The sequence below is a fragment of the Ixodes scapularis genome, unplaced genomic scaffold, assembly GCF_016920785.2.
Source record: "Ixodes scapularis isolate PalLabHiFi unplaced genomic scaffold, ASM1692078v2 PGA_scaffold12__126_contigs__length_90152505, whole genome shotgun sequence".
In the NCBI taxonomy this organism is placed as follows: domain Eukaryota; kingdom Metazoa; phylum Arthropoda; class Arachnida; order Ixodida; family Ixodidae; genus Ixodes; species Ixodes scapularis.
The window spans coordinates 12717639-12741472 of record NW_024609838.1 but is presented as its reverse complement, the minus strand read 5'-3'; the positions used below and the strand labels follow the sequence as shown (position 1 = coordinate 12741472).

Here is a 23834-nt window from a genome sequence, read left to right as displayed (position 1 = left end):
CTGCTATTATAATCCTTACCAGCCGGCACTCCCTAAACGCGCAGAGTGACCATCTTCCTGCTAGTGAAATGTGGGACACGCTGACTAGAGGGGTGGGAGGGGGGAGGGGTATGTAAGGGAATGATGATATTATTGCGACTGCGGTAGCAGAAAGGAACTATTAGAGGAAATTGATCAACATTCGCAACACGAAATGTAGCTCTGCTAACACATTTAATATCTTGTGCTATCCGAATGCATGTTATACATGGGCCAGTTGTATTGCGGCAATGAAGCCTAAATAATTTTCACTCTCAATGATCTTTTCTTTTTTTTTTTTTTCCATTTTAATGTTAAACAAGTAATTAGGAGTGTTTAAAATGAAAACATAAAAATCTACAGCAGCAGAACCCGATACATCAAAAGGAAAGAAGAAACTGTAAGTCCTTTTTTGCCTAATTGTTTCCTGTCAATGCTTACTTCTACTTACATGCTCCTATGCAAATTTAGAACCTCAAGTTTTTTTCTACCAGTATGAGTTGCAGACTTCTTGCTTTGTGCGGCCATCTTCACTAAAAAAAATCTTTCCACGGCAACCCTTTATTGACACGGCATAATTTGAAAATAATCATGATAATTAATTTTTCATCTTTTGGCGAGCAATTTTTTCTCGAAATATTTTGCCACCAAGGGGAGAGGTACAACGGCGAATGCGTGTCGGATCTGCTGCAAGGACGACGGTCGCTTCCCGCAATGCTTGGATAGAAAATGGCACTATGTCGCTATTCACACGATTACACGCAGCCTCCGCACTTCCCCGTGCCCCGCTGTTCGGCAGTGCTATGAGTTGCATAGTAAGTTTTACACTACGGTGTGAAATATGGAACAATTTGAAAATTTTGCCTTCCATGCAGGACAGTCCTGCAAGTCACGGGACAGGCGGTCACCCTATTGCGAGGCGTACACCATCTATCGGTGGCATTTCTGCCTATGCATGCATCGTCTGCGAAGTGACTGCGCAGATTGCCCAAAACAGGTTTCTGATTTTTTTTGTCTTCTGTTGATAGTTTTTGCTTTTAGCGGAAACTTCCACCACCCGTTTGTACCTCCATAGTAAATTGCAGCGCAGTACGCCAAGAAACCGATTTTTGCCCACCGTCTAAAATGCCTCAGAAGCGTTAGATTACATGCCGCACATATCCATATGTCGAGGCTAGCATAGTCTTCGCAGTGCTCCGAGGCTGACAAAGCTACTTGCGCGAGTGCTTGGGAACAAGACGCAAGCCTCGGCAAAACCTAGCGCAAAATCGTCGACGCCGAGCGTACACCAACGCGTGGCTCCGACGTCGCACGATGGCATCGCTGGCGGAAGAGTCGCTTCAACACTCCCAAATCCGGTTTCGGCGCCCACGCCCGGAGCAGGCAAACGTTAGTCTACAGCAGGGGTTTTCAAACTAGGTTCCGGGGAACACAGGGGTTCCACGAGCTGGTCTCATGGGTTCCGCGAACACCCCAATTGCCATTTCTCCTCCCTCCAATCCCCCCCCCCCCCCCCCCTCCCCCGCCACACCGCCACAGGCTGCGCGGCAGGACCATGCAAAGCGCCTTCATCTCACTTTGTATGGACATCGCGATTGATATGGTGGGGATATATGGGAAGCAACGCAAGCAAAACTGCCTACAATTGTGCATCTGTTGCTTGTCGGTCGGCAAATATAGAGGAGGGGGGGGGGGGAGGAGCAGTGTTCCGTGGCTGTTTTTGAGGCTTCCTGGGGTTCCGTGAGACCAACAGTTTGAGAACCCCTGGTCTACAGATTCGACCGAAAAAGTAGTGGCCGCGCCCACCTTTGTTGACGTCCTCGGCCTCCCTGTGGGGCACACCGAGCCTCAAGCAGGACTCGCTCTCGGGTGAGCCGACGGGTGCCAGCTCCTCGCAGACGGGCAGGATCTTCTGCTGACCGATGAGTGGGTGGCGCTTGGCGATGGAGTACTCCATGCGGCACAGGCTGTGCTCCAGCAGCTCGCACTCGTCCCGGCACACGGAGCGCGGCTCGGGCGCCCTGCCGCCGGGCGCGCCGGGCTCGCAGGGCGGGAATGCGAAGAAGCACAGCGACGGGATGGCATACTTGTGGCACTGGGGCGATACGTCCTGGGAGAGGGAGGCGGGACGTTGTGCCAAGGTTCCCCAATGAAAGTAAGGAACCTTTTCCCGGTGGTGAGCACCGTCTAGGGGTTGGTTTGTGAACCAAAAATGAAGGGCAGCCAAACGTGCCTCCGCCCGTCCAATGCACTGGCGTTGCACCGTTGTATCGGTTTGCATCACTTTTAGAGTGCAGCTCTTGGGCACCTGCTTCCGCGTATAACGGCGCCAACGTAACCGTGTGCATTGCATTATGGGATGCCACAAACCTATACATCAACTTAATTCCCCGCTAAATCTCGTGAAGAAACTGAATTGATGTGCACGTCTGTGACGTCCCATAATGCAACACTGTGCATTCAGTTTCCCAGCTAAATTTAGCGATAAAACTGACGTCGCATGACCTCGATACCAATTCAGTTTCCCGCTAAATTTAGTGGGGAATCGAAATGATGTTGAGTTCACGGGACGTCAGTTTTACCACTAAATCCAGCGGAAAAACTGAATTCGTTCACAGGTGACGTGACACAAACTCGTGTGACGTCATTTTCCCTCCTACGTTTAGCGGGGAAACTGAATTCGTGTTGAGAACACGTGGTGCCAATTTTTCAGCTAAATATAGCGGGGACAAAAGTCTGGAAGGAGGGGAGATGCAGAAAAGAAGGAGGGACATACCCTTCCCTCCTCCTCCTCAAAAGCTGTGTTTTATGTTACAGCGATTTGTAAATGTCTTTCATTTTTTTATCCTCCATACTACTGATGCTCAAACAGCCTTTCCACTCTGGCGAAGGAGGAAGACCAGCGAAGCTGTACTATGGTGGGAATGAAGTAATGAATGGCTGCAAGATGGCAAGCCAGAGTGGAAAGGCTTGAAAGGCTGCCACCATCTATTAGCGACGGCGGCAACCAGACAACCGGTTGCCACCGTCGCTCATAGATGGCGGTAGCGATCGGATAGTTTTAACACATACCTTTTGTACACTCGATAGTTCCTAGAATAAAGCGATACTACCGCTAATCGAGCTGATAACCCTGGCGATCTTTCAGAGCCTTCTATACTCTCGAACTCCTTTTCCCTAGTGCGCACAGGTGGTAGAGTTCCTGGCCCCCCTGTTTAGTCACATGACGTACACACTAACCAATCGGCGTTGAGAACCTCACTCCTCCCCCACTTGTCAACCAATCAGTGTCGAGCCTCAAGGCCACGCTTTTATCCGGGCTTCACGAAAGGTCAAACACCTAGCCAAGGAAAGTTTCGCATAAAACGGATGGAATATGAGCAACGATATGGTGCTGACGATGTTGGCCGTGCAGGACGACGCCCTCGCGGCAAGCAAGGCGTCGTCCTGCACGGCCAACATCGTCAGCACCATATCTTTGGAAATGGCAACAAGCAAGGCCAGGGGGGAGGGTTTACGCATGAGCGGAAGGTTACTGGTCCATTGTGTTGTGCGTTTGTGTAGACAGAGCGAAGTTTGTCAACCCCAATAGGCGTCTAGTATCTCCATTGGAAATGAGATATTCAGCGTGTGCAGTACCACTGCTAGCCTGGGGTTTTAATGTGTACCGTGCAGCAGTGGCATTGCCAGGAATGTTTTTTGGGGTGGAGGGGGGGAGGGAAGGAGTGGGGGAGTGAAGCGGGGGGTGGGGCGCTGAGGTGGCTAGGATGTCCATGACTTGGGGTGCGGAGGGGGGAGAGGGGATCAAAAGGCATGTGTATATTATAGGGTCGGCTGGATTTGGGGGGGGGGGGCTGACATCCCATGGCTATGCCACTGCCGTGCAGTAGTTCCACACGACCGCACCCCGGTGCAATGTTCAAACTTGACCTATTCATGAATGGCCGCTACACGACTTTGTGAAGAAAGCTTTGCGAGTGTCCTTGTATCTATCGAAGTCAACTTTGGGGGTTTCACGTGCCAAACCAACGAAGGACATCTAGCATGTCCCAGCAGAGGACTGAGGATTCATTCAGAACACCCAGGGTCCCCCCGACGGGCAGCCGAAATCACAGTTACCACGGCGCCTTCTCTGCAATAAGCTTCCGTCAGATTGCAGGCACCTCGAATGAGATTCAGACCCGCCAACTAAGGATCTGTAGGCCAGCATTTTGCAACGGAGCTCAATGTAATATGGCTCCCTTTATTACTCTTAATAATTCAAATGTGCCCCAGATGAGTCATTAATTTGCAAATATTCCAAGTTCCAGGTTGTCATTCAACGTAACTAAAAATACTAAAAGGGGAAATTAGCAAAAACAGCCGGTCCTCATAGGTCGTCTATATAGTTAGTAGTTGTTTTATATCAAGCTTCAACGTTAACTTCTCAATGCTTGCTTTTGTGCCAATTTGTGCATGGCACAAACACCTTGTCCCAATCCCTTTAACAAGATTACACTTCGAGCCACGGTAAGCTAGATCAGTGCACCTATCACACAAAGAGGTTGAATGTATGTTGATAGGGTACCCCTTCAGTCACGGTACACTGCATTAACCATCCTTGGCCCGCAATAGCTGGACTTGCACCATTTATCACTGCGATGTTAACAATTGGAAAGGTCTATTTTTTTTGGCCCCAGCAAATAATTGCTAGGGCCGAAAAAAATAGAGCTTTCCGATTGTTAACATCGCAGTGATAAATGATGCAAGTCCAGCCATTGCAAGCCAGGGATGGCAAATCCCGTACCTGAGAGGTGGCAATGACCGTGAAAGCCGCCGCCAGTTTCTCCTCCATGGCGGCCATGGTGGCTGGTGGTGGGCGCACGAAGACACTGCGGTTGCCCAGGTACTGGCCGCACGTGATGCCCTGGTAGATCTGGCAGCTCCCACCGCCGCCGCCCGAGATTGGGGGCAGGGGAGGAGGGGGCCCCACAATGGGCAGCTCGTTGCCCCCCGTGCTTGCTTGGCTGCATGAGTGGAAAGAATATGCGGCTGCTATATGCTACAATTGCATTGCTTCTCTGCTACAACTGAGTTGCTGTACTATGACTGAGTTGCTGCTATGCTACAACTATGTTGCCACCATATTTTACTAATGGATAGATGTTTTGCGGCCGTGAAAATGCAATGAATGCAACTTTTATCCCTTTACCCATTTGTTATAAAATCCGAGACTTTAAGAGAATGGCCTGGAGAACAAACAATGGTGAGGATGCAGCTTGTGTCCTTTTCACTGCCAAGGACACAAGCACGCGAACCAAACCAGAAGTGTTGGGTTTTAAGATGGTTGAAGCATGCCTGCCAATTTACTCTTATGTCGATACATTTTTAAATTATTATACCTACGCTGTACTGTTACCTTTTTGTTGCTGCGTGTGTCAGACCTCTGACTCCAATGTCGTTTATTCGACATACCCACGTTTATTCCGAGGAATTAGTTTGCCAACATATTTCCGATTGGACAACGACAAAAGGACAAATCTCTTTGCTTGTGGAAAATGCTCATGGTTGCTAGACAGTCACTTCTGCAATCCTTAAAGGGGCCCTGCAACAACTTTTTGACTGGTTTTTAATTTGGACCGAACCCGAGTGCACTGAACGTAGCAACTTAAAAAAACTTTTCTTTTATCAAATTTCGCTTTATTTTAAAAGTTATAGGCAAATTAGAATTACAAAAACAAGCAAAAAATAACCTCCTTCATGACGTCATAGGTCCTGGCTTGAGTGGCCGTGAACCAGAGGAGGGGTAGTGAGCTCATTGAGCACTCACGGCTGCCGCACTCCGTGTTGGCGGCTCGAGAGGGCGCCACTAAAGCACGTGCTGGATAGGCTGTATGAAGCGGGCGGCCAGGGCAGCTCACATCTCATTTGCTGGTTGATTGAAGACTAATTCGACGTAACACTTCATTGGCCGCAAATGACAGCAAACACGATGTAAAGATCAGTTCAGAACGGGAGCCACTTCGCGCTGCCATACCGCCAAATAACCAAATCGCCAGCCAAGCCCGCGCCGAAAGCCATCCAAACGCTTGGAACCGGTCGGATCCTCGAGCCGGTATACGACCGCAGTGCCGCCGCATACATTTGGGACCTTTCTACGCTCGTTGTAGCCTCATCCCACTAGGCCCTTTCTAGTATGCGCCATTTTTTCCGCCGCTTGGTGGTGGGTTTGTCGCCGGGTCTTTCCTTATTTCCATTCTTTATAAACTGCATTTGTTTCTTTTCTGATCTAAAATAACGAACAAAAATTACTTTCATACATAATCGAAACGGTTCCCCACAGTTATATTTTGTATTTCGACTAAAAAAAAGCTTTTAGCGGCTCTGACCAGTAGTAAGCCCAGGACCAAAGACGTCACATATTGCGCACTTTCGGCTATGCGGGTCACCCTCGTAGGCAGAGGAGGTTTCTGCGTCGTCCGGTTAAAATATGACTCACTGATATTTAGTTACTCTCTCCGTGCCCGCTGGCTTGCCCGAACCCCAAGAGACATGGAAACCGCAAAAAAGGTAGATGCTTAAATATGATTGCAGGGCCCCCTTAATTCATCTCCACATTCCATTTGTTGATCTGTTGTTTAGTAGTTTGCCCAAGGAATGAATGCACATGTAGAATCATTGAACCAGTTTTGTTCAGGCAATGCATCGTCACATTTATTGGCATGTGCATTTTCATACCTTTAATATTTTACAGTGATGCTCTGGATCTATGATAATAAGTGGCAGTGGAAATACACATTTTAATTAAACCAAGACATCAATCGTTTTCCTATTAAAATGAACTTTTAAACATCTAAGAGAAAAAACGTTTTTACCAGCTTTTAACATCTACAGAACCAACAAAACTATGCATTAAACAGGACCAATAATTTAATATCTGTCGTTTGCTCCTGACAGAATTCCTGTCCTGTTGCCGAGGGGAAAAAACGCCTTCTCCCGACCAGATCGCACACGAGCAGCTCCAACTGGGCTCTTTGTTCCAACGAGCCCATATTAGGGGCAGGGGGTGGTTCGAGGGCGAGGGGGAAAACGCCACTAAAAAGAGAGGAGAGGGCACTGTTTCTTCGGGCCCGGCCGCCCGCCCGGCCATGTGGGGCGAAAATCGTGGCTCGTATCTTTTTTTTTTCTTTTTAACAATTTGTGGCTTGCTCCTCGTTTTATTTAGTTTTATCTCGTTCTGTTCGCTTCAACCCCCTCTCTAATCTGCTCCACCAGCTGTTGCTCCGTGGCGGTGGTCTTTCGGAAAACGTCGCGAGCAGATGCCGGGAGACACAGCGTGATAAAGAACTCTCCTCTAAGAAACAGAATGAAAAAAAAAAAAAAAAAAAAAAAAAAGGATACGTGAACAGTTGCGGGAAAGGAGGTGTCCACTTCCGGGGGTGGCTTGTTCGTTGTTCGCAAAAGTCGTTTATAACCTCTCTTAAACCGGGATTAATCGTCAAAAGCCGCTATAGGATTTCACCCATCCCCCCTCTTTGTCGATTATTTATGTTCCGGACATTTTATTTCTTTGTTTACTTTTTAAGCGCGCGCGCGTGGCCTGCTCATAACCACGCCCTTGTAAACAAAAAGGCTGTTTTTTTTTTGTTTTTTTTTAACTTTACGCGTGTGCGTGTTTGGATTTGAACGTGCTATCGTGTACCACTCGTTTGATTCAACTAAACACAGAAAAACGTTTGTTTACCTTTTTTTTTTCCTTTGCGTTCAGTGGAATACGAAATCTTGCGATTTGGAACGAGTCAATTAGAAGCTCTCACACGTAACAGCTCAGACAGTCTGACAGACTAAGCGAATAGGCACTTCTCAAAACTCGTAAAAAAATGAGCACGAAGTCGTCAGATGTACCAGATCAACGCGCAGAGAGCAGCGGCCAACCTCGCTAAATCAACAGGCAGGCCATCATCATCCCAAAAAACCTCCCTAAAAAAATCCATATCCCGCAATCATTCATAACCACAATCAACATCAACACCGAGCGCATCCATCCATCCAGCAAAACGATACAAAAATCGCAACACAAACTCCAACGCGAACCCAACAACAACAACAAAAAAAAACTCTAATTTCATCGTAACCGAACGAAAATATATACGATCGCTTTCGACGTCGAGCACAGCCGACCGCACTCCTCTCAATTTCAAAACACCGTCCACGGGCCTTTGGGGTTTTTTACCTGAAAGTCGCATTCTCCGAAGCGGTTGTCGTGTCGTTTCGCGGAGCCGAGTCGACTTGGGCGTAGCAAAGCAGCGACACAAACACGACAAATCCGACACGATCTCGTGAAGGCACCGCCCGTTCGGCAGCCATAGCGTTCTCCGCCGCCACACACGACACGACCACGACGACTCCACCACTGCCCCGGTTTCGTCCCGGACTCTTTCTTCGGATCACGCCGCCCGCTATGCGACCGTTGATTCCCTTCGTCTTTTTTTTTCTTTTTGTTTTCTCCTCTCCCTTCCTTTCCTCCCTATCTACCTTTAGCTCCTTTCTTTCTTTCCCTTGTTTCTGGGAAGCCCCACAGAAGCATTCTCCCTCTAGCTGCTGCTACTGCGCGATCTGGTGGAACCGCTCCCAGCTAAACAGAACGGAACAGCTGCGCTGCGCTGCACCGACGGGAGGTGCTGCCATCTGGTGGGCGCGTCGCTTACTGCACCAGGCCAAACAGTTTTTTTTTTTTTTTTGCGCTATTTTAGTTTATTTTGTATTTACTCCTTTTATTTCTTTTCCTTCGTCATCCGCTCTTCTATTCGTCAAAAAAAAAAAAAAAAAACTCGCAAAAAAAAGTTGTGGAGTTTGGTTTATTTTGCGGAGGTTCGCGTGGCAGGCGGTCAATGCGCGAACGATCTACTAAAACTGTGTTGCGGCTTTTATTGGTGTAAGAGCGAGCGCGACGCGGCTCAAACCCGCGTAATCGAGTAACGTGGTAGCTTAGTTGGATTGTTTAAGTGGTGTGAGTTAGAATCTGTACCACCTTGAAATGTATTTGACTTACCTTCCTCCCAAACCAGGGAAGTGAGGAAACACCGGCGGAAACTGCGGTATCTGCGCTGGGGCATGATGAATGGGACCTGCAAAGACAATAATAATAAAAAAAGAAAAAAGAAACGTTTAGAATAATTAGAAATGAATAAAAATTGAAACTGAACTAAAAATTGGCAATAGAAAAAGAAACCAGAATGCTATCACCAAGGGAACGATACCGATTTAACATAAAACAATCGTTTGAAAAAAAAAAAAAAAAAGTAATTTTTTAACTTTTTTAAATTCTAGTTTGAGACAGAAGATCAAATGTAGAAGGACACTAATGACGCTGAATTATCCGTACAATCATCGTCATAAATTAAAAAAGAAAAAAGAAAAAAAAGAAGTCGATAAAACAATTTGGCGACGAAATTTGCCATGCCCGAAAGGTGGCTTCACCTAAATTTTACCTTCGCAAGGTAGAGCCACTGTTACAGGAGACGTCGCTTTTCTAGCATGAGATTTCGTTTAAATTTTTGCATGACATGTTCCGTAATGACGACAGAAGCTGTTGCTTCCAGTAGTTTATCATCACTAGGCAGCGAGTGTTTCCATAGTTTTTTTGTTTTTTTTTTTTATATTTACAGATTTGTTTTAAAGAAATCCGTGAAAGTTACACTTGTGCGGTTTGTACAGGTGAGTTATACGGCCAGGGGGACATACTGTGGGTGGCTAATCTTCGCGATAAGTCGTTTAATTTATTAAACTTTGTTAATTAACGTTTTAATTAGTGAAAATTGGCATATGGTTCCAATTAGAAACTTAGTTAGCGCCATCGAGAACCATTAAATCAACTCTTCTAGAGCGAGTTGAAGCTCGTGGGAAACTCGGGGGCGCGCCAAAGTTGCCACTCGTGAAGTAGGCGCAAAGCTAGCAGTGGCAAAACGCGGATGATAAGATTATCATCGCGTTCCGGAACCGCTAGCCTTGTACCTGCTCCACGAGTGGTAACTTTAATGCACTACTACGCTTCTCACGCGCTCAAAGTCTTTCTGAAAACGAATGATTTAGTAGTTTTCGATGACGCTGAGCAAGTTTCTAATTGGAACCATATGTCTATTTTCACAAACTAAAAAGTTAATTAACGCATTTTAATTAATTAGCCCACTGATCGTTGTGATTAGCCCCCTATACTATGTCCTCCTGACCGTATAACTCACCTGCACAAACTGCATAAGTCCAACTTTCACGGCTTTTTTAAAACAACATTGTAAAGCGCACAAAAAATAAAAAAAAACTCTAAACACATATAAAAAAACTTCCAAAAAAGCCTCTAAAAAAACCAAAAAAAAAAAAACCTCCTCTATATAAGAGGTTTTTCGTCATCATCGATCTTTGGCCCTTGATTGAGTTGTCCTCTCAACTTTGCCGCTCAGTGCCTGGTCAGATGACTGGCAGTTTCGCGAAGAAAACAAAGAAAAAGAAACAAATAAACATTGCTATATATACAAACTGTTTAGAGGGCTGTTCGATGTGAATATCGCCCTCGTTGTGTTCCTAAATTATTCCTGGGAGTATTGTTGCCACAACAACTGACTGCCACGAACATGACTCACACACATTGTACTCGTCATAAACCCGCAGTCCGAAGGTACTGTCTTCCACAGACAGGTAGCCAGGATTTCGGTTCGGGGGGGGGGGGGGGGGGGGGGGGGGTGACGCCCGCCCATGACAAAATTATGTATGAGGGGGAGGGGGGAGAGGAGGTTCCAGCAAATGAAAGGTTTCGGGGGTGGGGGGGGGGGGGGGGGGGGGGAGGGCCGGGCCCCATGGGCCTCCCCCCTGGCTACGTGCCTGGTCTTCTAACATCTGTAAAGGCACGAAGCTACAGATAAATTATATTAGAACCCACCAGTTGTTTGCAGAGTAAAATCAAAACGTAAAGAAATAAAAGGCGACAAAAATAAATAAAAATGATTCTGGTTTGTTATCAACGTGAATTTCGCAATTACAATATAAAATTTCGCATTTAAAAATTTAGGCATCCAATAGGAAGTGTATTTTACTCTAATGTTTGATAATATTATATTTTGACGTTTCTAACATAGTACAGATTATGTAGCGCATAGGGTTTAAACTTGAGGCCTCTTCAGTCATGGCACCGGCGAAAATAGTCTGAAAACCCGCTTTCGGCAGTTGCGATTTTATAGTGTTTAGACGTTTGGAATTGCAAACTTGTTATTATACGCTTAATGACATCAATGTCTATAAGATTATTTATTAAACGTTTCTTAGATTCTTATAATAAAGAATAAAATATACAGCTATAACCCATAAACCCACCAACGACATTTGCTCTTTCTTAGCATATTTAGAGGCTTAAAACTCAATACTAGTGCATATACTTCTAACGAAATGTATGCTGGCTAAAAGAAAGGTGTGAAAAAAAACGCTACGCAAGAAAAAAAAAAATATATTTTTTTTTAATACAGCGTGCACAAACAAGACAAAAAGACAGCGGCTTGAACAACAAGTGAAAACCTTCTATGTTTCATAATTGATTTCTCAGTACTCGTACATGATTAAGATACGAACTCTGCATAATGTGGAAGGCAAAAAAAGGTTCAACGCGCGGTAATATTTTAAAAGCAATACTAAACATAGCCGACTAAAAAAACAAAAAAAAAATCCGCAGTGTAGGTCACAGTTGTTCGCGGAGGCATGTTTGGGGATTCTTACAAAGATTGGAGCGGCGAATAATAGATAGTAGTTGGAATGTCGTTTTTCTTGCTTGCATATCTATCACAATTAAAAAAAAAATATATATAGAAGCTCTCTTTTGAATACTGTGAGATTGAGAGTAATTCAAAAACGCCACCCACGACAATCGTCAAAACCTCGTTGTTCTTTCCCGCTTCTTTGAGATTTTTTTTTCTAAAAAAATAAACACGTCAGGACGTTAAAATAAAAAGGATTGTTCTTAGAACATGCGCCACGAAATATAAGAATTTGAGGCAAAATAAGAAATACGACTGCACCTCGCTGCCTGAATCCAAATGAAACAGCCCATATAGTATACATTTAAATGAAAACATCGCCAGAAAACAACTTAAAAACTTAAGACTTCAAAACTTTATTACCCAACCGTCATATATTTATATATAGGCAAAATTAAGGTGCGCAGACACAGCAGCCGTGATGATTAGATTATCATCGCGTTCCGCCACTGCTAGCTTTGCGCCTGCTTCACGAGTTTCCCACGAACTTCAAGTCGTTCTAAACAGAGTTGATTTAGTGGTTTTCGATTATGCCCAGCATGTTTCTAATTGCAACTATTAATATTTTTGCTAATTTAAAAGTTAATTAAGGAAGTTTAGTTAATTATCCGACTTATCGCAAAGATTAGCCACCCACATAATGTTTCCCTGGCCGTATAAGTCACCTGCACAAACCGTATTAGAGCATATTTTACGAATGTTTTGTAATAAATCTGTTCGAATTAAAATGGAACATCCGGTATATATAAGGAGGCGTTTTTTTTTGTTGTTTTGTTTTTCTTTTTGATTCCGTTTTGGGTTTTAGTATGTCAAACATCTTTCATATTTGAGACACATGAACTATTAAGTCCGATATCACGGTGCTTGAATGAGACGTGAAATATTTCATGCCACGCTCGCCGTTTAAATACTGACAAAGAGCCTGCGAGCAGAAAATTAGGGCATGTTGACGGCGGCCTAATAAGAAAACGCGATAAAGATTATCAGCTCTCCCCGGCGCTCCAAAAATTGATTTCGCTAACAACGCTGTCGGCAGGCTTGTGTTGATAGTGGCTATGGCGACGTAAACATACATAGACGCACCTCACTTCCCATTCGTTCTGGAAATTTTGTCCTTTTTTGCTTTAATTTCCTGGCTCCGCTTCCGTCTTCGAGCGCCTCGCTCCCCAACGATTTCCGCCAACTAATTCTCGTTTTTCCACTGCGTACAGCGTGCTCACTCGGCTTCTGTTTATTCTATTGTTGTTGTTGTTGTTTTTCTTTAAGACTATCTCACCCGATTTCAGCCCGGGGCTGAGCCGTCACAAACGAACCCGGAGGAGCCCCTATAAATGACGACAGACACACCGCGGACAACTACTTCCGGTGATTTGGCGGCGCCTCATTGGCTGCCGGAGAAAAAGACGATGATGACTACTGCGATGGGGATGCCGAGACGCGCCCGTCTGCCCCGCATGCTCCCTTCTCCTCACAAAACAAAATTTGATAAAAAAAAAAAAAAAAATTAAATGCCTCGAGAAATTATAATAATAACGAATAAAAAAATAACGTCACGCTCGTTTCGATTTCACGCGGCGTTTCCACTTCACCCTGCAGTTTCTCTATTTTCTTCTTTCCTTTTTTTTTTTACACGCGAAGGAGTTTAGGGTTTTGGATATCACCCGCATCGTCTGCTGTCGTGTTGTACATTCGTCGAATGTGAGAACGTGATGACTTGACGTTATTTATGTAGTGCTTCTTGTACTTTTGCGTGTTTTTGTTTTTTCCTTGGGTAAAAGGAAATGGGTGTGATGGTCTCAATTTATTCAGAGTTTCGATGTTTAAATAAAAGGCTTACGGGAAAAGTTTCCGACGGAACCAACGAGTAAGAGACAGTAAGACGGAAGGCGAAGATAATTTTGTCTTTGGTGGCGCTGCGTATCCCTTTTGCGTTATCCCTATATATCTGTAATAGACACGACAACGCGTTTAGCATCGAGCGTCAGCCAGCGAAGACATCAAGAATACGTACAAGATGGCGACGGGATGTTTTGGTGGCGCCACCTCGAGGGCGCCCTCCTGTGACGAAGCTGGTAGGATGCGAGCAAACGACGCGCTATTTCAATGCACGGAGTGGCTACGTTGCTTCGCATCTATGCCGATAGAAAACTGTTTATTTGTTAAAGAAACGCGTATAACATTTTTTTGAGTGATCTTTCTGGTGAATAACAGAGCCTCAAAGTGGATTTGTATATTACAAAAACACCTAAAAATCTCCAAGAACAAGCATGAAGCTTCATATTCCAGTTTTCGTAACGTGAATCAGAGCTATTCACAGCTTCCCTGCTTCTTGCTATTTTTTTTTCCGGATATGTGGGGGCTGTTGTGTAAAAAAAAAAAAGGTTTTGCATTCACTAAAATACATAACGTACTGTCTTCTTCGCTGTGCACGCGCGCACAGTTGTGTTTCAAAGCGCCGAACACTTGTTTTAGCTACACAGAGCTTGCCGATACCGACGCTTCTATGCAAGCATGACTCGACAGTTGCTGACGAGCAAATGCTCATCAACAACCGACGGCTCCTTCCGCATTGAATACGCGGCGAAGAAGTTTGTCACATCGCGACTTCTGCTCGAAAGAAAAGCAGAACTGTCCATGAATTCTTAAGCTGGCAGACATGGCCCGGCAAATTCGGGCGATTAATTATTTTGTTTTATTCATGTTTTACTAAGCATTATTTCCAAATTTAATATCGCGCGCTGAGAAGTGCATCAAGTATTATGCGCCCATTCGGGTTCACAAAATTAAACATACAAACGGTTGTAATTGATAGCCGGTGTATACCTCATTATTTTGGGACGCTGAAGTGTTACCGACTTACTATATTTAAGACTTCGATGCGAGGGGGTCTCGCACAAATTGCGTCGACCGCGTGAATAAGCAGGGATTTAATTGAAACGACTTCGGAAGCCAGCGACCACTTCTTCTTGCCAGCTATGTTGAGAAAATGTTCGCTTACTGGTTTACAGAATTCAAAAAAAAGGAATGAAGCTGGAACTAAGGAGAGACCAGCACTCAGCGAACACATTGGAACCAACAGAATACACGGGGTCACTTACACCTGAAGTGTTTACTATACACACGCGGGAGGTTCTCGAATTTCGCTTTCCTATCTTCAATTTGACGAGACCTTCCTTTCTCAGTTTAATTATGTCCGAATCATAATAAAAAAACACACCCTATTCGCCGTAGTAGATGCTGTAGCGAGGTAAAGTGCCGGATATTCTATTTTCATCATCCAGCTCTTAGTACACTGGGGTAGAAAACAGCACACCACCATCCGAGCGCTCCGACACCTCAGCGCCGAAAGTGTTGGTTAGCAGGACTACCCGTGGCACATGCGGTTTTAAAGTCTAGTAAAGCCGTCCTACCACAAATATTCCTTCACCAAATAAAGAGAACGCGTGAAACAGGCGTTTGCCGAAACAGCGCGTGAAGCGAGCTGACAAGACGAGGGATCCAAAATCTGCGCGGACCATCTGTCCCAGTGTGTCCTACCCGTGACGTCACGAACGATGATGATGATAGCTATAGAAGCGCCCCCTGTAGTTTGAGAACGCCGCCAGAGCTCGGAACAGTTCACGTTGTGGTCGAATAAAACATCACCTAAACACGCAACGTAAATCATATTGTCTATAGCTTTCCTTATGGTTAAAAACCGAAACACACACACACACAAAAAGAAGTATTTAGAAAAGAACTTTATATGAACTGAGTTTCGTTTACATTGTATAGTTGAAAAAACCGGACACAGCTAGTGAAAGCTTCTTTTAGATACCGATAAAAATGCATTAAATTTATGGACCCGTATTTGACTTAATATCGAACGCTAAATGAGACCAGACAAATTTTAAGTAAATACATGTAAGAGCGCACATAGGAGTTTTGACGTGGGTACCGGAGTTTGCGTGTCCATATATGCTCACATTCAGTTTTCGGTGTGTGTGTGTTTGCTTGGGGAGGGGGGGGGGGGGGGGTTCATTTAGCAGTTTCGAATGAGGCTCAACTCGGATAAGACGTAATGACTTTAAAATATGATCTTCCTTGGTCGTAAATTCACTTCGGTTTTTCCGTTAGACCGTTCCAACAGGCCCAAACAACTAAACAAAATTGTCACGTAAACCAAGAGAGGCAAAATATGCATAAAAAAGGAGAAAAAAAAAAAAAAAAACAGACGCCGTCACAAACAGAATGCAAAACGCTTCAGCGCGATAATGGCAGAAGAGAGGGCGGAACTAGAGAGATGCAATATACGTCATTTCCGGTTGCCGAGTTTCTCCGCTCTGATTGGCAACGCCATGACAGAAAAACAAAAATAGAAAAGAATGGCGGCCTACAAGGGCGTTTTATCGTCAGCTTATGGGGATCGCTTTCAGATCTGATATATGGATTAATATAAATATACTAGGGACTGAAAGAAGGAAGAAAAGAAAGAGCGTTGTTAGTTCCGGGGTTTTGGGTCCGCAATGATCGTCTGCTATCCTGTTCGCTTCACGCGCTTCCATCTTGTTTTAATTTTGTGTGCTTAGCGTGTCTGACTTTTTTGTGCGAACAAGATATACGAGGAACACGTTCGACAAAAAATAAACATGTCCCTTCAAAAAAAAAAAAAAAGTACGGACCATCACAATATAAAAAAAAAATATATATATATATAAAAAAGATGGCAAAGGTTTGCAGACGATAAATAAGAAAGCTACTAACAACCTGTCAATTTTTTTCCTTTTTTCTTTACAGTTTGAAGATTTAGTTCGACTTGTTACACAAACGTACGCTTATTGAAAGAATAAAAATAAAAATAAGAACATTAAATCATTCGAAAACTACTCTTTGTTGCGTACATCTTTCTTTTTGACGCCTTTAACCTTGTAAAACACACTCCCAGACTGGCAGTGCGAAAGACGTCCTTCCTAAACAAGTAAACTAAAACAAAATGAAAAAGCCAACATACGTTTTTCAACAAAAACATACAAAAAAGAGGGGAAAAATGATGATGATGGAAGAGATAGCTGGGCTAGTTCAACCGGAAGTGGTCATCCCTTGCCCTTTTTCTGGGGAAAAAAAGGAGGCGCCGGAGGGGGTCAAGAGATGGGTTACTTCCGGTTGTTCCCGGAAGTGTCCAGGCGAGATCATAGCGCACGCTAAATCTTCCGGACTTGAGTGTTGTCCGGACTTTGCAGAGGTGTCATCCCTTCCTGCCCCTCCCCCTCTCCCCTCACTACCCTTTCCCCTCTTCCTTCCCCAATGGCAGTCTTCCGGACCTATTTCACGATTAAGGCCATCTCCAAAACACCGCTTACTTCTAAAGCATAACGAGCGAAATATAATATGGTGTAGTACTACTATGATATGCCGGGTGTTCCATTTTAATTCGCACAGATTTATTACAAGAAATCCGTAAAAGATGCACTAATACAGTTTGGGGAGGTGAGGGGGACATCAAATAGGTGGCTAATCTTTGGGATAAGTGGGATAATTAACTAAACTTCCTTAATTAACTTTTTTAATTAGTAAAAATACTCACATGGTTGCAATTAGGAATACGCTGAGCATAATCGAAAAAATCAGTTAATTTTAGAACGACTTGAAGCTAGCGGGACTGGAACTCGGGGGCGCATCACAGTTACCACTAGTGAAGCAGGCGCAAAGCTAGCAGTGGCATAACGTGGATTATTAGATTATCATCGCGTTTCGCCACTGCTAGCTTTGCGCCTGTTTTACCAGTAGTAACTTTGGCGCGCCCCCGAGTTTCCCACGAGCCTCAAGTCGTTCTACAATTGACTGATATACTGGTTTTCGATTATGCTCAGCGTATTCCTAATTGCAACCATGTGAGTATTTTTACTAATTAAAAAAGTTAATTAAGGAAGTTTAGTTAATTATCCCACTTATCCCAAAGATTAGCCGCCTAAATGATGTCCCCCTGGCCGTATAACTCACTGCTAAAACAGTGCATCTTTTACAGATTTCTTGTAATAAATCCGTTCGAATTAAAAGGGAACACCCGGTATAATATAATATCATAATGTCTCCTGCATACCCCCTCCTCTTGTGTAAGACGCCACGCTTATCCTGCCATAGCAGCATATATGATACCCGAACAATTATAACACCAACTCCAAAAATAAAAAAAAAAAAAAAAAAAAAAAAAAAGAAGTGTGACTTATAGTTTTGACGCTGCGCGAGATATTTCTTACTAAACTTAGTTGCCCGAAAAATAAAAATAAAAAACAAATCGACGTTTTTTTTTTTTTTTCTTTTTTTAAAGTTTTAAGCAGACGATTGCAAGCGAGGACACTGGCTGCCGCCATGTTTCTGCTCGTGCGGACAAACCCGTGCATTTTCAAGCTTGCTAGAGTTACGTTCCCGCGCAAGGTGCACATACTTTCACACATGGGACACCAGTCGGGAGTCATGCTTGGAATTGTCTGCTCATACATCATACCAAAAAAGATGGGGTTCGCTGCAGGCCTGATGACAGGATTATCGGCGTCTCAGACATATTGGAACTTCACACATGTTTGCATGAATACGTCTGCAGGCCGTTTCTGTATGACCCAATGAAATGGGTCCGTCATAAGTGGAAGAAACGCGAGCAGACGACGCGCGCTTTGTTGTCTGCTCGATGCGCCTATGGCGAGATGGTGGCGCCACAAGTTAATGTGGAGCGCAAGTTCGTCTGCTTCTTGCACAGGGGTTGCCATGATGTCGGAGCGCCGAGTTCTTATTGGCTGATCGAAAAAAAAAATAGTGGGTAGACCTTGAGGCATCTAGGACTAAGGTCTACCATCCTTCCAATCAAAGCCAATCGGAGCTCGGCATCGTTCTGACGTCACCGAAACCCCAGCGCAGGAAGCAGACGACTTGCTCTTCGCATAGCGTCGCTGAGCAGACCTCCAGCGAGTCCGTATAGGCATCAAATCGGCCTTCCTCGGGAGGCCTGGACTCCGAGGATCTACAGACAAGACGCGGCAATCGTGAACATCGTTCACAAGCGCGCGAGAGCTTCGATATGCTGAACACGTAACTCACCACGGAGCAAATTCAAATTCAGCACCAGCCGAGCACCTGCAGGGTCCCGGGACTCACATTTGACCAGGACGGGGGAGCCGCGAGATGGCTCAAACAGCGGACGACGCAATGGAGAGACGGAATGAGATGAAGGGCACCTAAAACAAATCACGTGGAGCGCAAGAAGAACTTCCATGGAGGCTAGTCGGAGCTCTAGTGGTGTCCAAAGCCGTCTACGGGTACAACTATCTGAGACTGACGAAGGCGGAGAAACAACAACAACAACAACAACTGAAGAGCTCCACAGGGCGGCGCCATGAGAATAATCGCTGGCCTATCGAAAATAACACCGATAGAAGACCTTCGCCAGGCAGCGCAGGTCAACTCGATATCAAAAATAGCGACAGAGATGTGTTGGTGGTGTCTCATTGGAGGGTTTGGCGTTTGAACTGGTTGGAGTGGCCCCTTTGTGTTGGTGGTGGCTGATTGCGGGCTATATAAGAAGGAGGACTGGATAGACCTGGTGGCTGAGTTTGAGACGTGGTCCTGTCCCTTTCTGTTCATTCGACTTTTGCGTTCTTTTCTGCTCCAGTCTCAGGTATATTCAACATGGTAGAGATGCAAATTAGTCAAAGAAAATAGGCTAGAAAAAACCTGCCATGGCAGGGATATTCTAGGGGAAATAACATTGCAAGTGACCAGCAACGTATTCCGCCACTCCCGTGGGAAAATGAAGCATGGTAGAGTTCAAGACAGTTTCAAGGAATCGAGGGACTCAACTAGCCGGCCGTAGGAAAGCTGCGAGCAAGAAACACAGGAGATCATCGAGCAGCTCAAGAAGCAAGAAAATACAATGATAAACTACACGGACGCCGCTAGAGACGAGAAAGGAAAAACCGCCATCAGGCTTCAAGCTTCACAGAGTGAACCTGCTAAAGCATCAACAACGCTCACAGAAAACCAGAATTGCCATCACTGGTCAGTTTTATTCGTTCTTCAGGCCTGATCCCCTACATTTGATTTCCTTCCCCACAATATTGACAAAGAAGCAACGACATAATCACTTTTTTTTTCAATAAACGTATTTACTATACTGCTAGGAACTCGGTCATCCGAGAAAGCGTTCGACGTTGGCAAAATAGTTACTCCCGTTTTTTGTGTTTTTTTTTTTTACCGGAAGAGAACTACCTCTCGGAATTTTTCGCAGTAAAAGTGACCTGATCAGTGCACATTCGGTGAAGGTTCAAGCTTTCTTTGTGCAGGCGCCGATTTTCCTGGCTCGTTACAGCGGAAGAAAACTACTCACCGGCCGACACCCTGAGTATCCCCGTGGTCTCGACGACGTTTCGTCCGTCGCTTGCCTCGCAGCGGTAGTAGCCCGTGTCGTGAACGTCAGCGCTCACGATCCTCAGCCGGGACCCGTAGCCGGCTGCACTCGCCGAGGTCGAACCGGGAGAACCCGAACCGGGAGAACCTGAACCGGCCCCTCCGCCGCCGCCGGCGACGGGGGTACTGTCGTATCTCGAGTCGATTCCGCTCTTCCTGCACCGGCGCGTCGTTCTTGAACCAGCTGAAGACGATCTTGGCACCCACAGCGCCGCCGGCCACTTCGCACTTGAGTCGGACGCTGTCGCCGCTGTCCCGGGTCATGTTGGTCAGGGGACGCCGGACGTGGAGCTTCGAGAACGAGTCTGCGAGTTTGAGAGTGGACACGTTTCGTCAGAAAGAGCAATACCATATACTGTCGAGCCCGGTTATAACGAAGTGAACGGGAATCGGAAATTACTTCGCTATATCCGCTATTTCGTTATAACCGACTTCGGTTATAACGAAGTGCAAAAGGAAATGGGAAATCGTGATCGCTTCGCTGTAGCCACTATTTTGTTATAACCGACTTCGGTTATAATATAATGAAGTGCGAAAGAAAATGGGAAATCGTGATCGCTTCACTGTAGCCGCTATTTCGCTATAACCGACTTCGGTTATAACGAAGTGGAAAAGAGAATGAGAAATCGTGATCGCTTCGCTATATCAGCTATTTTGTTATAACCGACTTCGCTTATAACGAAGTGCAAAAGGGAATGAGAAATTGTGACCGCTTCGCTGTAGCCGCTATTTCGTTATAACCGACTTCGGTTATAATATAATGAAATGCGAAAGAAAATGGGAAATCGTGATCGCTTCAGCGTAGCCACTATTTCGCTATAACCGACTTCGGTTATAACGAATTGCAAAAAGGAATGGGAAATCGTGATCGTTTCGCTATATCCGCCATTTCGTTACAACCGACTTCGGTTATAACACAGTGGAAAAGAGAATGGGAAATCGTGATCGCTTCGCTATATCCGCCATTTCGTTATAACCATCTTCGATCATAACGAAGTGCAAAAGGGAACGGGAAATCGTGATCGCTTCGCAGTAGCCGCTATTTCGTTAAAACCGACTTCGGTTATAGTGAAGTGGAAGGGGGAATGGGAAATCGTGATCGCTTCGCTATATCCGCTATTTCGTTATAACCGACTTCGGTTATAATGAAGTGCAAAAAGAATGGGAAACCGTGATCGCTTCGTTGTATTCGCTATAACCGACTTTGGTTATAACAAAGTGCAAAAAGTGATGGGAAATCGTGATCGCTTCGCTGTAGCTGCTATTTCGTTATATAACCGACTTCGCTATAACCGGTCTCGACAGGAGACGACAAGTAGGCCTTGTCTTCTAGGAGGTCTTAGAGAGGGCAAGTTTTTCGGCTTGTTTGGCCATGCAGTCAGAGGTACGGAGGCGCGTGCATGAAGGCTGAATAAAGCTGTGCACGCGCTCCTCCTCTGATCGGAAATGCCACAGAAAGTTGTCCCCGGGGGTTCACTGGCGGCCATAGCCAAGTCCGCGGCTGCTGAGTGCGTGCTAACGGCGAGCGTTCAGGGCAGGGAACAGCGCACTCAAATATGGCGTCCAGTGAATACCCTATACCGCGTGAGTTGAATGAATCCTTGGCCTTTTGGAGGGACCGCATAAAACGGTTATCTCAACGTACCGAGTTTACGTGAATCCCTCGTCGTAAGCGGTGGCAGCTGCGACGCACTTGGTCATACTCAAACGCGAATGTGTGAACCGGCCTTTACTCCGCCTCCCACCCAACTTATGTCACCAGTCAATTGAAGCGACACCTTTCTAACACGCCGCGGTCGCTCTCTGAACTGCTGCGCGCCGCAGTGGGCCGAAAGGGTGGTGCTTCAATGAGTTGGTGACGAATGTCGGCGAGAAGGGGAGGTCTGCGTCTCGTTGGAAGTTTGCCACGAGGCTATCAGACATGGCAGCAGACAAAGTGTATGCAGCCATTATTTTACGCTTGATCGTCACCAATTGACACATGAAACATGTTTGTGATCAGGCTGTACTGCATGCCGATGATTTATCTGATTGCCAACATCAGATGTCGATGGACAGTGTTAGATAAGTTTTCGGTTAGTGAGACCAACTATATACGTCTTGAGATCCAAAGCATTTTTTTTTTTACGTGAAATTTTTTGCTGTGCACCGTTGACACCCGAAGGAGGAATGTTGGCTTTTGTGTCGGCTTCAGACATATTTGTATCCACTGACCTTTTTCTTTCTTTCTCTGGGGCTTCTCGGGTTCGCCGGAAGGGCCGCCACTGTCCCTGTGACAAAAAGAGCAATGACACGTCAACGACGAGAAAATATCGGCAAGGCCAATGACACAAGTCCAAAATCAGTGACTTTCGTTTTTAAAGAGAGAATGCTTAAATTATTTTAACGGGATTCCCTAATCCCAAAAAATTTGGTTCGTTCGTTCGTGCATTTTCCCCTTAAATTTAGCGGGAAAATTGCAGTCACGTGGCTCAACGTAACGTGACCTAAACGCCGATTCAGTTTTCCCGCTAAATTTAGCCCAGAAATTGACGTCGCTTGACTTATACAAGAATTCAGTTTCCCCGCTAAGTTTAGCGAAAAAATTCGTCACGTTATTTATACACCAACTAATTTTCCTCCGCTAAATTTAGCGGGCAAACGCATACAAAAAAATAGGGGGTATTGACTACAAAAACATGCTTTTAAGTATTGCTTCCTGAAGACTGCACTGTGCATTAAAAGACTGGATAAAAAGCTCCCTGCCAATCTTTTAGTGCGAAAGCTTTCTGGATTCTTCAAGATGCTCCGAAAAAGTTTGCTCGAAGTTAACGTGCCGTGTAACTGTGATTTAGGTTTTAGGTACCACTCCTGGAGCCTACATACTTTTAACATTTCAGTTTCATATTTCAACTTCAAAAGTACGAAGAATCGCATTTGCCGTCGTAATGCATCCGTCTCCATAAGCACAAATAGAACGGTACGCCGATTTTTTTTTCTTCTTCTTCTTTTTGAATATAGACGACGTTTAATTTGTTGTTGCAACAACAGAAACATTAAAATAGCAAAAAAAGCTGAAATAAAACTTTTTTTTTTTCGACAGCAAACCAATTTCGCCAGTTCAATATTTCAGCCTCTCCAAAATGAGATGGCCTTTTTCGTTAGCTTCTATCTTTTTTATCGGTTTTTCAATGCGGCATTTACATTGAAAATTTATACGTGGAATTTTATGTATGTATGTTTTTTCCTATATCTTAAGCATGTTTTTTTTTAGTTTTTGTTTAAACATTTCTGGGTCTTGTTTTCTTTAGATCTTGTCTCACGTTACCATGCAAACACGTACAGCTTTACTTCTTACTTTTTTCCTTACTTTTTTTTTTTTTACTTCCGTCGTACGTATTTTTCTTTATTATACTTAGTTTGCATTGGGACACGCGCACGGAAACGTGTTATTAAGAAATCCAAAACTCTTTGAATCAAAAACTTTTTTTTTTTTTTTTTTTTTTTTTTTTTTGCGTCGTATTTTGTCTTTTTAGATCACTGTACGCGAGAAAACGTAAACTTCTCGCTATACCATGTTTTTTCGCCGCTATGTTTTTTTTGTTTGTTTTTTCAACTTACGGT

The 23834-nt window shown here is 44.8% G+C and overlaps 1 protein-coding gene across 2 annotated transcripts in view; it reads right to left on the bottom strand.

The window, feature by feature from the left end:
* The window catches only part of LOC8034195 (inactive tyrosine-protein kinase transmembrane receptor ROR1), a 51373-nt gene that overhangs the window by 10515 nt on the left and 17024 nt on the right, over nt 1-23834 (bottom strand). The window contains exons 2-7 of one of the 2 annotated variants that reach the window (XM_042289420.1): nt 22446-22501; nt 20351-20536; nt 20152-20319; nt 9050-9125; nt 4805-5024; nt 1825-2128 (exon numbers count right to left, since the gene is read on the bottom strand). In XM_042289420.1, coding sequence (XP_042145354.1) covers nt 1825-2128; nt 4805-5024; nt 9050-9125; nt 20152-20319; nt 20351-20536; nt 22446-22501 — 1010 coding nt within the window. Of the gene's footprint in view, nt 1-1824; nt 2129-4804; nt 5025-8230; nt 8656-9049; nt 9126-20151; nt 20320-20350; nt 20537-22445; nt 22502-23834 lie in introns of those variants that run through there. The other variant, XM_040214728.3, reaches the window with a different exon arrangement.